This window comes from Leptidea sinapis, chromosome Z (genome assembly GCF_905404315.1).
Source record: "Leptidea sinapis chromosome Z, ilLepSina1.1, whole genome shotgun sequence".
Lineage (NCBI taxonomy): Eukaryota > Metazoa > Arthropoda > Insecta > Lepidoptera > Pieridae > Leptidea > Leptidea sinapis.
The window spans coordinates 6,708,191-6,721,997 of NC_066312.1; the positions used below are offsets into that span (position 1 = coordinate 6,708,191).

At 33.7% G+C, this 13,807-nt stretch overlaps 1 protein-coding gene across 14 annotated transcripts in view; it reads right to left on the bottom strand.

Annotated features, from left to right (window-relative positions):
• The window catches only part of LOC126978278 (basement membrane-specific heparan sulfate proteoglycan core protein), a 225,620-nt gene that overhangs the window by 22,279 nt on the left and 189,534 nt on the right, over window positions 1-13,807 (bottom strand). For 12 of the 14 annotated variants that reach the window (XM_050827015.1, XM_050827018.1, XM_050827017.1 and 9 more), the window contains 11 exons: window positions 13,272-13,448; window positions 11,202-11,304; window positions 10,761-10,863; window positions 9,422-9,648; window positions 8,263-8,390; window positions 4,762-5,025; window positions 3,758-3,912; window positions 3,113-3,242; window positions 1,954-2,117; window positions 1,625-1,832; window positions 350-550 (listed from right to left, as the gene is read on the bottom strand). In XM_050827015.1, the coding sequence (XP_050682972.1) occupies window positions 350-550; window positions 1,625-1,832; window positions 1,954-2,117; window positions 3,113-3,242; window positions 3,758-3,912; window positions 4,762-5,025; window positions 8,263-8,390; window positions 9,422-9,648; window positions 10,761-10,863; window positions 11,202-11,304; window positions 13,272-13,448 (1,860 nt within the window). Of the gene's footprint in view, window positions 1-349; window positions 551-1,624; window positions 1,833-1,953; window positions 2,118-3,112; window positions 3,243-3,757; window positions 3,913-4,218; window positions 4,488-4,761; window positions 5,026-8,262; window positions 8,391-9,421; window positions 9,649-10,760; window positions 10,864-11,201; window positions 11,305-13,271; window positions 13,449-13,807 lie in introns of those variants that run through there. The other 2 variants (XM_050827021.1, XM_050827027.1) reach the window with 2 other exon arrangements.

A 13,807-nucleotide genomic window follows, 5' to 3' on the forward strand; every position in this document is an offset into this window, starting at 1 on the left:
CTCTCTCATACATGGCAGAAAATCTACATATTGTCTAGGCATTATTTAGATAACCTGAGTTATACAGATTGCTGGTAACAATAACACAAATACAAATCGACGAACCATATAGCCCAGTGGTTATTGACGCCTGCTCAGTATGAGCAAGAGGTCCCGGGTTCGAATCCCGGTAGGTGCAAACATTTATATGATGAATATTGATGTTTGTTTCCGAGTCATGGATGTTTTAATAATATAATTTGAGAAAAAGTGTGTCAATATTTATTCATTTGTGACATTAATCCGTGTTATATATTTTAGTTATTTAAGTCCAAACTATACTTTATAGTAAAAATAAATTACAACTTACCTTTAGTACCACTTCTACGCAGTCTAATCGTATGCCAAGTATTGATCTGCAGGGGTCTATCTCCCCGAATCCTTAACGGGTCCTCTTCAGTATCATCAAATTTAAGTGTGAAATACGGAACACCATCAATTAGTTCCAAAAGCAAATAATGCCCACTGCCATCATCATATTGACCATTGTAAAGAATTATCCCGTCGTTGTCTAAAAAAACAATGTGTCTGGTTAAATGAAGTTTGAATTATATAGACGTGAGACACGAAAATAAGAATTTGTTCACAAGTTAGAAAAATATTTGATTTTATTTATTTATTTGTTGTTTCACAAAAAGTTCTTATTGTAATTAAAAAGCAAATAAATGAAATGAACAAAGTATCTATGTACAAAATAGTTTTAGCATCTGGAGCCGATCAAGGAGTTACCTGTGTTTGACAAACAGACCTAAATACTATAAGTATTATAGTTTATTTATTTATAACACTAACACTATTGCAATATTATATTTTGTTCTTACTAGCGTAACTTTTTTAATGGCCTTAGTACTAAATAATGCAATACCTAGTTATTTATATAGACTAAGAAATCACATTAAACCATTAAGTGAAAAAGGTACTAAAACTTTGGATTATTCATATCTTTCCTCTCGCTTTACTGAAATCTGTGGGAGTGATCTCGTGAAAAGGGACGGATATGTATAAGAGGAAGCCGGTAAAGTGCGTACTACTTGATTTGACCAATGAGCGCGAAGTCTGGTGAAGTTAACCGTCAGATGGTACCAACTCATTTTCCGAGTGGTTGGTACTATTTGCTATCAGTGTATGCGTGTGTGTAACAAGAAAGAGAAAGGGAAATTCAAAAAATTCAAAATTCAAATATTTTTATTCAAAATAGGAGTTAAAATCACTTATTGAACGTCAAAAACTACCACCCATTCAAAAGAGACTGCCTCAGACCTACTAAGAGACAGAATCAGAATAGAGAATCAATTGGATGTGTGCAATCTCCATTAATCATTAAAAATAACATGACGTGCATATTTATTATTCTTAAACCTTCCGAAATCGGCAGTGCCAGATGATTTATTTTGCATGGTCTTATAGCTTGTTTCAATACCTTTCAGATACTTAACACTTACAGATACTAAACTATAAGAAATCTATGAATACATGTAAAATAACACGCATTGACAGAACGGTGCGCGAGCACCAAAATCACCATGATCTGATACATACCGCACGATCAAAGTTTCCCGGAACGGAAAGGACCTTGCACACTCACCGGTTGGTTTGAAGGATATCTCAATTTCAAATTGCGTATAAACGTCTTTAAGCTTGGGCAGCTCAATCCACCCATCGCCGTTGAATTTAGGAATGATTCCGAAGACACGTAAAGTTGCACGAAGTTCTGCTGTCTCATAATTGTTTCTGACCCGGCATATATATGTTCCAGCATCTGCTTCACTTGCGCTATCTATATGAAGATTACGCTGAAAAATAGAAATTGGAATAATTTTCTGATTATAACAGGAAGCTAAATAGGCTAAAATGTCTTCTGATGTTCTTATTCGTAGTAATTGTATTAATATCAATTATTCATTTGCTACTGACCCCGTACGGTTTGGCACTTGGTGGTAATTTGGTATATTCACGTCTCCACTCGATAGATGCTGGTTCATTCAGATTGTGACTGCAAGGTATATCTATTGGGTCTCCCAATTTTGCGCTGTACATTGTCTCTGCGGCATTAATTGGATATGACTTTGTGTTGGACACTGAAAGAAAACTTTATGCTATAATATGTTTGCACTAGTTGTGTATGACTGTTTTCTTAATCAAAATTAATATGATGATTGAAATAGTATATTTCATTATGAGTGCAGAAAGCCTGTCATTGCAAAGAGTTCCGACAAATAACTTCCCGAGCCGAAGCGCAGCCGAAGGGCGAGTGTTGACAGTCGGAACAATTTGCAATGACGGTTCCATACGTGTACTGAACAACTATTTTTAATACAGTTGCGAAAAAATTAAGCAATTTAATAAAATAATAAAAACACAATAAACTCAATAACTTAGTTATTATAAAAGTTATAATTCAGTTTTTTATACTAACTGGGGAAGTTTAAGGTTGCATATTTACTGTTTGAGACAAACTATTATTAATTTCGTATGATTGTTCATATATATTTGTCAAAGGTGTTATACAATACTTTACTAGTTGATGGAATTGGATCTGATGAATTATCATTATCAACGAAGGTACATGAACGAACTGTAACGTTCCATACCGTAAAAGAATATAAGCAGAGATTTTTTTTTGTTTTCTTCACCCATTCTGGGTAGGCAAAGGGAACTATGCCCATACAACTATGTCTTCAGTATATTTTTTTATTGATATTAAACGAAAATAAAATTTTATGAAATGAAACCTAACCTATCTCATTGAATCAAATCATCAAATCTGATATTGAAACAAATTAGTAGCTTCTTTTTAGAAAAATTTGCATGAATCATAAAAAATTCTATAAATTTTTTCTTTAAAAGTTTTAGTTGTTTTTTTCTTTTTAATAGACATTATTTTGACAGTTGGGAAAGAGAACGCACGCGTTCGGATGAGGTAAAGAAAAAGCTCGAGTATGTAATAGCCCACATTCCGAGCGCTATACGTCCCTGCAATACGCCTCTTTTTGAGCAACTGTATATAAAATATATATTTTATCATTAAGACTGCAAATGTGTTCTCTGACTTAAAAGAAATTCAAAAAGATACCTGGTACAACATTAAGATCAAAGTCTGTTTCTTTTCTTCTTCCCAAACGATCAGTGCCAGTACATCTATAAACACCAGCATCCGACAGTTGAACGTTTTGTATTATCAATATCGCATCTTCGCCATATACCTAGAAAAAAAGATTTGTTTAAACAATATAAGTTATTTACTTTAATTGTTAATAAATATAGCACAAGTTTAGTCTCGTATTTATATATTTGCGGTTTTCAAGGAACCTTCTTCCACGTACAACAAAGCTGTGGAATGAGCTTCCATGTGCAGTGTTTCCAGGACGACATCGGTACCTTCAAAAAAAGCGCATACACCTTGCCAAAAGGCCGGCAACGCTCCTGTAATTCCCCTGTTGTTGCAAGAGAATGTGGCCGGCGGTGGCCACTTAATATCAAGTGACCCGAACGCTAGTTTGTCTTCTCTTTCATAAAAAAAACACTAAAAAATTATCGTAATTTGTATCAACTTAATTAAATTATAAAATATATAAAAATAACTGAAACAGGTTGACATAAGTTTACACTAACAACATTCGGATTCTTAGCAAAGTTTGTAAGTTTAAATTGACTGTATCACAAACTATTGTTTATTGTGTATATATTAATTTAAAACCAAAGTTGAATTTTATCTTACCCTTGAATCAACAAACTGGTTTGTGCTTAGTCTCTCCCATGATACCGTTACATTTTTGGAGTATGCTCTACAGATTACTTCAACAGTTTCACCAACTCTAAAAGCTCTTTGTGGACTCACGATAGACACAAGAGGGGGTACCTCATCCCGGGTTCCTATAAATATAAAAAAAAAACTATAAAATACTTAAAAACAAATACAACTTCGAATTCAGTGCAGTATTTTTTATCACCAATAAAATGACCAAAACTTAACTTAAAGCAACATATAACATGTGGAACAGTCCTTATTATATTATGTATTTGATATACTCTATACAAACAAAAACCTTAGAACCAGAATATCATGCAAAAGTAGAATGATTAGCTGTTAAAAAATAGAGAAAGACAAGCATACATGGATATGAAACAAATTTATCATAATCTTCAATGATGCCAATCCGACGACACACCGATAGCATACTCTTCAAATTCACCTTAATTAACAACCCCAAAACAATTAAGACGATACAACAAAATATGCCGAACACACAGAGTACCATCCACCACCTGTAAATTACCAGAATCCGTACGTCGATCCGTGAGCGATTGTAATAAACGTTTCTCTCTTAATATGCAGTTATTTTCATCGCTACCGTCCTGACAATCGTTGTATCCATCGCAAAGTCGGTGGTTAGCTACACAACCGCTGTCGTCATAACAACGAAACTGCGATACCAAGCATTCAGATCCTTTGCGTAAAATAAAAAACATCAGCTATAGATAAACACTCATAAAACTCTAATAATAACATTCCATGTTAAGAACAATTAAAGTAACTGAAATTTTTAGTAGGTTAAGATAAAAAGAATACAGAGAAAGATGGTTATGTTAGGAGAAGATATGAAAGAGTTAGATGAAAGGTTAGCATGCTAAGCATACATTCTAAGGTTTGAAGTCTTAGTAAAAGGATAATTTGCTAACGTGACCACAACCAATTACTACTTTCATAGCACTTTAACTGACCCTCAATATGGAGGTTGATGTAATTGCTAGTTTGTCCTCCGAATCCATCCGAGATGATGCAAACATATCGTCCCCTGTCTGATTTTTGTGCAAGCCTGATGAAGAGTGAACCGTCATTTTTCTGGGTTACGGAGCGCGGTAATGCTCGTCCATCTTTGGTCCATCTTATTCTCAAATTCGGCTGTGTAACGTTGCAGCTTAGATGTACGGTGGATCCAACATGCGCGAATTGTTCGTTATCGTGCGACTCCGATGGTGTACGATCTGTTTCATCATGCAATCAAGATCCTCATTCAAGCATTCAATGTGAAATTAAAATATATTAATGTATGTAAATGAGTACGCATCTTATTCATAATAACGCCATTCGCTCAATAAACATGTAGTAAAAAAAGTAGTTTGACAAAAAATAACAAACAATTCGATAAATAAAAACGTCTATTAAGCAAATGGTATCATTTTGTTTAAGAAGGTACATGTTCGTTACTGTATTATGAAAATTAAAATTATTAAAGAATAGGTGAGTAAACATCGTGCATATTGCAGTTTGATATGGAAATTGATCAATAAACGTGTTGTGAATGAATAATTTCATAAATGCCGAGTTGATCAATAATTATTTGCATTGCCAGAAGACGTGTAGGTGTCAAATTGAAAAATAAACAAATAACATTAATCTACGTTCATAATTACAATTTGGGTGTACCTATATGTGTTCTTTTTAAGAAATATAACTAATCTGAATCTATTTTTTTAATCAAGATCCACCAACACAGAATACACATGTCAATTCATAAACCTATAACACAAAGGCCAAAAATCGTGTTCCTTCAATTACAGGTGTTCACATGCGCATAAAATACGAAAAATTAAGTTCATAATTCATAATCTATGTGTGTGTGTATGTCATGTACCTGTTGGTGAACCACTATAAATAAATAAATACGCTTTTCAATGTTAATATTATTCGTGAATATAATTAAGGCCTTAACTGGTGCTATCGCTCTAGGGATATCGAAAAATCAGCAAATTTTAAAATTAATTATTAAGTTACATATATTATGGTCATGCTAGATGGAGGCGTAGTATTTTTGATGCTTTATAGCATTTGAATGAAATGGAAACAACTAGATATTTAATTTCATTTCTTGTTTTTTCTGCATCAAAATTTAATAAACTAATTAATAGATACTACACTAGCGGAAAGATGTTCAGCTGTTGGAAAGTCAGAAACCAGCCGTCCATAGATATCAGAAATTCCAGAGGTTAAAATATGCGTTACTGGGCACAAGCCTACAAGCATACAAATGCTTCAAGATTCCAAAGGGTATATTACAACAGCCAGCAGGTGATTCCACAAAAAGGCTGCATGAGGCAAAAATAAAAGAAACGTGTGGTTATGGAATACATGTATCGTCCGGTGGTGGAACCATTATAATGATCATCTAATAAGAATCATCCTCTGAACAGTACCCGTGATTCAAACTGTAAAAAATGCAGAGAGACCTGAAAATGTCTACGCAAAAACGAAGTATCTAGACGATCAGAGATGTCTTGATTGGTGACATTTCTTCCTAAATTATAGATGACTTACAAATAATACTAATGCAGTCGATTTCGCTATTTCATTTGGTATATTCAAGAGCCGTAACAAGAGATAATATTTTAGGACACATTACACATAACGGTAAATTGATTTTTTAAGCCCACAATATGCGTGCTGCATACGATCTTAGTATTGCGAAATCTAATCTATTAAAATTAGTTTATCTCTTGTACCAAAAATTTTAAATAAATTACAAACAGTAGGGGAGAGGCGTACAAAATGGCACCCACACCTACTTATTTCTTAAATGAAACAAATGTTTGTTCGCGCAATGGCCTGTAGCAGCTCAGGCAGCGTCCGTTCGACCGTGTGGTGCGCACGCGTGTTTTTATGATTTCTGCAGTCACGAGTTTTGTTTTGTTGGATTTTGCAAGTCGTAAAAGTGAGTATTTTTTGACGTTTATTTGTTTGTTCTTAGCGTTAAAATATTGTAATATTACTAAATAAGTTCCAGAATGTTTTGAAATCTCAAAATTCTTGTTACATTTTTATTCGTTGATTTCTAAATTTGCAGGTTATGAAGGGGACAAAATGGCATACACCTTGTTCGGGTAAAATAGCATACTATGTCATTTAACCCACCTTTTTATATTTCTAGCGTTGGGATACAATCTCCATGGAAAAGGCTATTCAGGCTATAAATAACAATGAAGCCCGAAGAAGATTCAACGGCAGCTGATAATCTATGCACACCATCAGCAGGTCCATCTCAGGTAGTAGCAGGCAGTTCTACGTCCCTGGTAATTGCAAGAACATCAGCTGCAGACAACCCAAGTCCTGTCTCAGTTGCCGAGTCTACAGGCTCAGTTACTGCAGGACCTATGATACCTACGTCATCTAGGATACTCCAAGACATGAATATCAATGTTCCTGTTAGCGTGCTATCTCCAGTACCTAAAGGAATATATGTGACTGGACAAGGCAAAAGAAAACCACGCAAGAAACCATCAGTATTGTTACTAACTTCAACGCCAAATATAGAAGAAACAAAAGCAAAATCCGCTCCTCTACCTCCTCCAAAGAAAAAGACAAGAAAGGTTACAAAAGTTTTAGACTTTAGTTCTGATAGCGAAAATGATTTTTCTTCTTTAAATGCTTACACAGTAACCATAGACGATGACGAAGATTGTCCGTGTATTTATTGTAATGACCTCTTCTCAAGATCCAAGCCAAAAGAGGTCTGGCTCCGGTGCTTGAGCTGTAAAAGATGGGCTCATGCATCTTGTGCAGATGTTCCGAAAAAGACAAAAGCGTTACACGTGTGAATTCTGCATGTCGAGTCGATGCATGCAATCGACTGATTTTTGTTCCTAATTTAGTATGTCATTTTACCCGCCGAGGGCGGACAAAACGGATTTTTTCTAAGTTTTTAAAAATATTTTTTAATATTATTGTTTTTGTACTCAGATGATTGATCTCCATAATTATATGTAGGTAATGAACCAAAGAATACATAATTACTTAAAGTGTTGAATATTATAAATAAATAAATATTTTATGACTGATTTTATAACTAGTATGTCATTTTGTACGCCTCTCCCCTACATTTGTGCCCGTTCTTCTTTGAAACGGCTAATCTTATTTGAATACAGTTAGGCTTCCGTTAAGGTAATATTTTATTTTCTTTCATTCCAATTGGCTTATAAATAAAAGTTAATTAAATAATAATATTAGCCTTTTAGAACAAATTATGCAACGAATGCTTAATAATGGCGATATATTTAATTGTTGTTACGATATTTTTTGTAAGCCTAACAAATATAACGATATCAAATACAATATCTTGCACTTTTTTTTATATATATATATACTTAATATAGGTAATTCTATATGAAGAAATACTTAAAAGTCGAATTGTACTGTTTAAAAGTAAAATGAAATAATCTTTAACTTACTATTTACGATGACTTCAGCAATTGACCTGACACGTCCAACTTCGTTTTCTGCAAAACATTCATATTCACCGGCGTCCTCAACTTCAATTTGACGGAACGTTAAAACTGAGCCATCAAATTGAACACGTCTGAAATATAAAAAAGGGAATGCGATCAAAAACGGGTTAAACTCATAATGAACTTTTGACACGGTGATTAAAATATCAAACATATCACATTCATAATAATGTAAATTTACTTTACTAATATTATAATTAATAAACTAATAATAATTTTATGAAATAATTAATAAAAAAGGAAAGTTATTTATAAACGCATACGCATCCTTTAAAAAGTATCAACTTCTATCTTTCGACGTTTCAACGATTTCAAAAAAAGGGGAGTTTCCCATGCGGCGAGTCCTCCTGATGATGCCTCGTGTTGAGGCACAATACGTGGCGAATTGGTTGAAGCAGAGGTTTACTTTGCTGATTAACCCGATCATTCGGTCGGGGGTTCGGTGGGCCTATTGTTCGGTAGCGGATGCATATAACCCTTAACTTTAAGCCGTTTGGTTGGACTCTAGGCTAGGTACATTTTGCATGTTGACTAACAAATATTAGCTGGACTAACAAGGTTAATTATTATACTAATAATACATTAAGGTAACTACATTATTAATTACATTAAGGTAACTCATGGTTTAAATTCACTGACCTCTACTATTTACCATTGGACTGGCGTCTGTCAAAGTGCTTTTATGCCTGTTTGATATTCGCTATTTTGGCGCTGTTGGCCATATAGCGAGAGTCTGCGGTACTAAAACTAGTGATGACAACTTCAGCCAAACAATCATCGATAGGAAAACATTTTACAAATAAAATGTGTACTTTATTACGTTGATTCGTCTAGTATAATACTTCAGAGTATTGTACGTTCCTTCGCAGCAATTTGTATTATACGTCAAGACGCTCGCGAGTGGCGGCACAAAAAATTGCCGTCAAATATTGCAGGAACAGCCTGTACAGTGGTAGGTATTTATACAGGTCAGTGATTAAATTGAATAACGACTAATTCAAAAATTTTCGTCCTTTCGTAGTAAGCTCTAATTTAAGATCCCTTTCTACTAGGTGAACATGTTATTAGCGATGAATTGTTAAAATGTGTAGACGCTACATACCTTGATGGCAGTCTGTTAACTGGCGCCCATGAGACTCTGACGTCATCTCCTTCAACGACACACTCAACAGTAGGAGATTCTCCGGGGTATACAATTTGACTACGTGGACGTAATTCAATTCTTGGTGGAGCTAATACCCTCAGGCTTGTGTGCACTGAATGTTGTACTTCTCCCGTACGGCTATTGATGAGCGTGCATTCATATCTTCCCGAATCCGCTTTGGAAGTCTAGGCATAAAAATGATTCACGATTCAAGTTGCTTCATGTACTATTAACTGTGGATCAACCAATAACCACCAATAACACACTAACGGCCGTTTTCAATAACGTATCTCTAGTTGCGGATACATTACTATCACCGTTTATTAACAAGATCTTACCTATCCATAGTTACGAGTATGTCCAATATAGTTTTAGTACAATGCTTTATGTCGATAGGTTATTAAAATGTAAGTGAGCATAAAACGATTTGTCTACTTCTAGTAAGTTAAACTTATGATGGATAGGTTATTGAAAACGACCGTTAAACTTCATCATCAGAATCTGGATCTTTGGCGTTTCTCTACAATCAGGTTTTCAAGGAACTTTTTTCAATATAATACCAAACTGTAGTATGAACTTCCCTTATAAGGTATCTCTTGGTCTGCACGTCATTATATATATAGAAAAACAAGTCCTTACTACCTTAAAGGCAAGTATGGGCAGCGCTGATAATCTACCAATAGGTCATCCGCACACTCATTAATTTTACTTAGCAAATATAAATAAAAATTAAAGGAACACTACAGAACCAGATAGAAATGTCAGTAAATATAATAGCAGCAAAATAGCTTAGCATTTTAATAGTATTTCAAATGTTATTATATATAACAAAAAGGCATTATAATATAAACGGAAACCTGGTTTGCTCGAGTCTGCGTGACTTCAGCAGTCAGACATCCACTTTACTTTAGGTTTTGAATAACGTATCTCTAGTTACGGATACATTGCTGTCACCGTTTAATGACAAGATCTTATATATCCGTAGTTATGTCCAATATAGTTATAGTCCAATGCTTTATGTCGATAGGTTATTGAAATGTAAGTAAGCGTAAAAGGATAGATTTGTCTATCTCTAGTAAGTTAAGCTAAGGATAGAGAGATTACTGAAAACGGCCGTTAATTAGTAATTCATGAAGTGTCTGTATGAATTTAATGTTACCATCACGTTGACGTCACTAATTGGACAACTCTCATTCTGGTCTCGCGGTGATTATAGTAAAGAATTGATGGTTTATCGTTATAGTTATCATTGTTGTCCCATTGATCGTGCAGCTAAGGTGTAGCTTAGTTTACTTACATTTTCTACAACCAGTTCGGTGCCTTCTTGTCGTGCATTGTACTGCAGAGGTCTCCTGTCTGCTCTACTCCATTCAACTTGGAAATTATCTCCTGCCTCACAACTGAAAGTGGAAATGAAAATAGATTGATAAATTACGACCTGAGATATTCCATCTTTAATTCTTTGGCCTGTACTGCAGAAAGCGTCAGAATACGTAATCTGCAATCACGTGTGTTAAGTCACGACTGAACATGGAAGAGATGAAATGCTGTCGTCTTCTAGCATATATAGATTACAGACAATGTAATATATATTATAGCTTTATAAATTATTACAAAAAAATGTTCTTGAGCTTGCAAATAGTGATCGAGGCATAAGTGAATTTATAAACACTTTTTTTTAAATTTAATTTACTTTTATAGACAAATTAGATAAGATAGCACATATCGTTAAACTCACTTTATACGTGTTTGTTTTCCCTCCGGAACAACCATGTTTCTAGGTTGGTTTTCGTAACCATTGTTCGGGAAATCCACATCAAATTGATCTTCACCACTGCCATCTACAATTGATTAATTCAAATATATAGTATCATGATATTCAAATATATACCGAATATATAGACCTTTTGAAAATTTGCTACACAAAATTTATCCTTACGCGTAGATAATGCAAAAAAATATATTTTATAGTTACAGTACAAGTACTTATAGTCGAATGATCAGAATTAATTGCGTTTGTCTCTAGACTAGAAATCTGTACTAATAAAACAAGTTATCTACTGCCACTGCATAAATGACTTATTGGATGGCTTTAGTAAGACTGATGTATAATTTCTTCAGAAACATTGTCACTTTATTTATTACTGACAGATGAGACAAATCTATAATACAAGTGCTTCGTATCAAGAGTACGGTCTCCTATAGTATTTAATATTAACATATTAGTAACCGGTAAAGTAAACTGGAGGCTGTTTTATATTTCCAAATCTTTTTGCGATCAATCCCTGTTCCAAAGAAATGTAAATAATAGACCCTACACCTAATGTACAAGTACGATAAAAGCCACAATGTATAAGTTTGCTTTCTTCCAACTTGACTTTAGATGTTCGTTGAAATAATTGAACATATCGCAGTGTTTTGATTGCTTCGTTACTTATATAGTATTTCCAATAAAGTATTTTATAAATAGACCCTAATAAATTGATCGATTTCGGCCTGATAATATTTTTGGTTAAGTTTCGATCATCGTAAACGTGGATTTACTTAAGTTTTTATACAAAACTACCAACAGAACCAAATATTTCAAACTGCGTGAAGGTGAAAATGAAAGGTATTAAATCTAATATATAAAATTATCGTGTCATGGTGTTAAACTTTGAACTCCTCCGAAACGGCTTGACCGATTCTCATGAAATTTTGAGTGCATATTGGGTAGGTCTGAGAATCGGACAACATCTATTTTTCATCCCCCTAAATGTTAAGGGTGGTCCCCACGATTTTTTTATTTTATAGTCATTTTTTTTTAATTTTGTTTGATTATGGGTCGGCATTAAAAAAAATACATTAAACTTCAAATTATCACCCATCTACGATGAACAGTTACTTTGTATCGCGAATTTAATATCGGCAACTCAACGTTTGCTGTGTCAGTTAGTATTAATATGATAATCAAATATAAGTGGTAGGTAAGTACCACTCTTCAAAAAATTAAACTTTTTTCAATTATTATTTTATAATATATTTAGATGATTGAGACCTTACCACTTTACGCAAGTAAATTTTAACAGCGCTTTTTTAACAACGGCTAGCGCCATCTATGTTAATAGTAGTAACAACGCTTTGCGCGGTAAGTTCAAAGTCAAAGACATTTATATAATATTTGGTTTTAGGTCTACCAGTGGTTATTACTACAATAAAACTTAGCAATAATAAGAGTGAGTATGGCGTGGCATCGCATAGCAGTCTTTGATATGCCAATAATAACATACGTTACTTTGCCTTTGGCAACGGATTACTGTATTTAGTAAGCATCGTTTTCGATTTAAAAAAGTATCGAACAATTAATATCTTCCAAATGTGTATTCCGTAGTGTTTTGGCAACGGAAAGAAAAAGATTTATGAATATAAACATATATTTAAATTTCTTTTTGATAGGATTTAGGTTTAGTTGTAAAATATCTTCAAAATCTCATATAATTAAGGGAGCACTAACCTTAACAGTTTTCTTATTTCGAAGCGGAGCTATAAATAAATGTATGAAATAAAAAGTATATTTTTATATATTTTTTAATCATAATTATATAGAAATAGTATCACGACATAACCAATGACTATCGCCATTAAAATACTCAATTATTGACGCCTGATAAGTGTACTTAGCTAATTGATATCTAATGGGTAATATATACGTGCTTGAGGAAAAATAAAGTTGTTAGTTTTGTTGTTGAGCATTAAACATGAGTTTGGTTTAATTTATAAAAATTAACTAAAATAAACTAATTGTATATAAAATGGTCCCTTAACTTACCATCTTCTCCAATGCCTCCATCTCCTCTGTCAACTTCAATTGCAAACTGATCTTCGACCGTATCAAACATGGACTTGGCAGTGCATACGTAAGTGTCTTCGTCCCTTTCACCGACATTTGGTATTTCAAGAACGGCAACCCTCGAAGTTGGTGGCACCAGCAAGCGCTCCGATGTTGCTAAAAACCAAGATTGCTTAAAATTTTGACAGGCTACAGTTTCATTTAACTGTAATACACTGGAGCTAAAAAGTTGAAATTTTCAGACACAAAAGTACTTATATAAATTTCAAGGTTTTGGACAAATTTATCAAAATAGTTTATGGTAAGTAGTCCATATAATGTTAATATTTTCTTTTCCGAATTAAAATCAATAAAATCTGATCCCTCCTGCAATTTTTCAGTATCACTTAACACAAAATAAACATAAATGCCATTGTTAAGTCGTCAAGATATGTCACCTTCTCTTCCACGTACAAAATACTTCTGTTGTGTGTTGCAGGTTAATACAACGTGGGATACCATTTACTGTAAATACG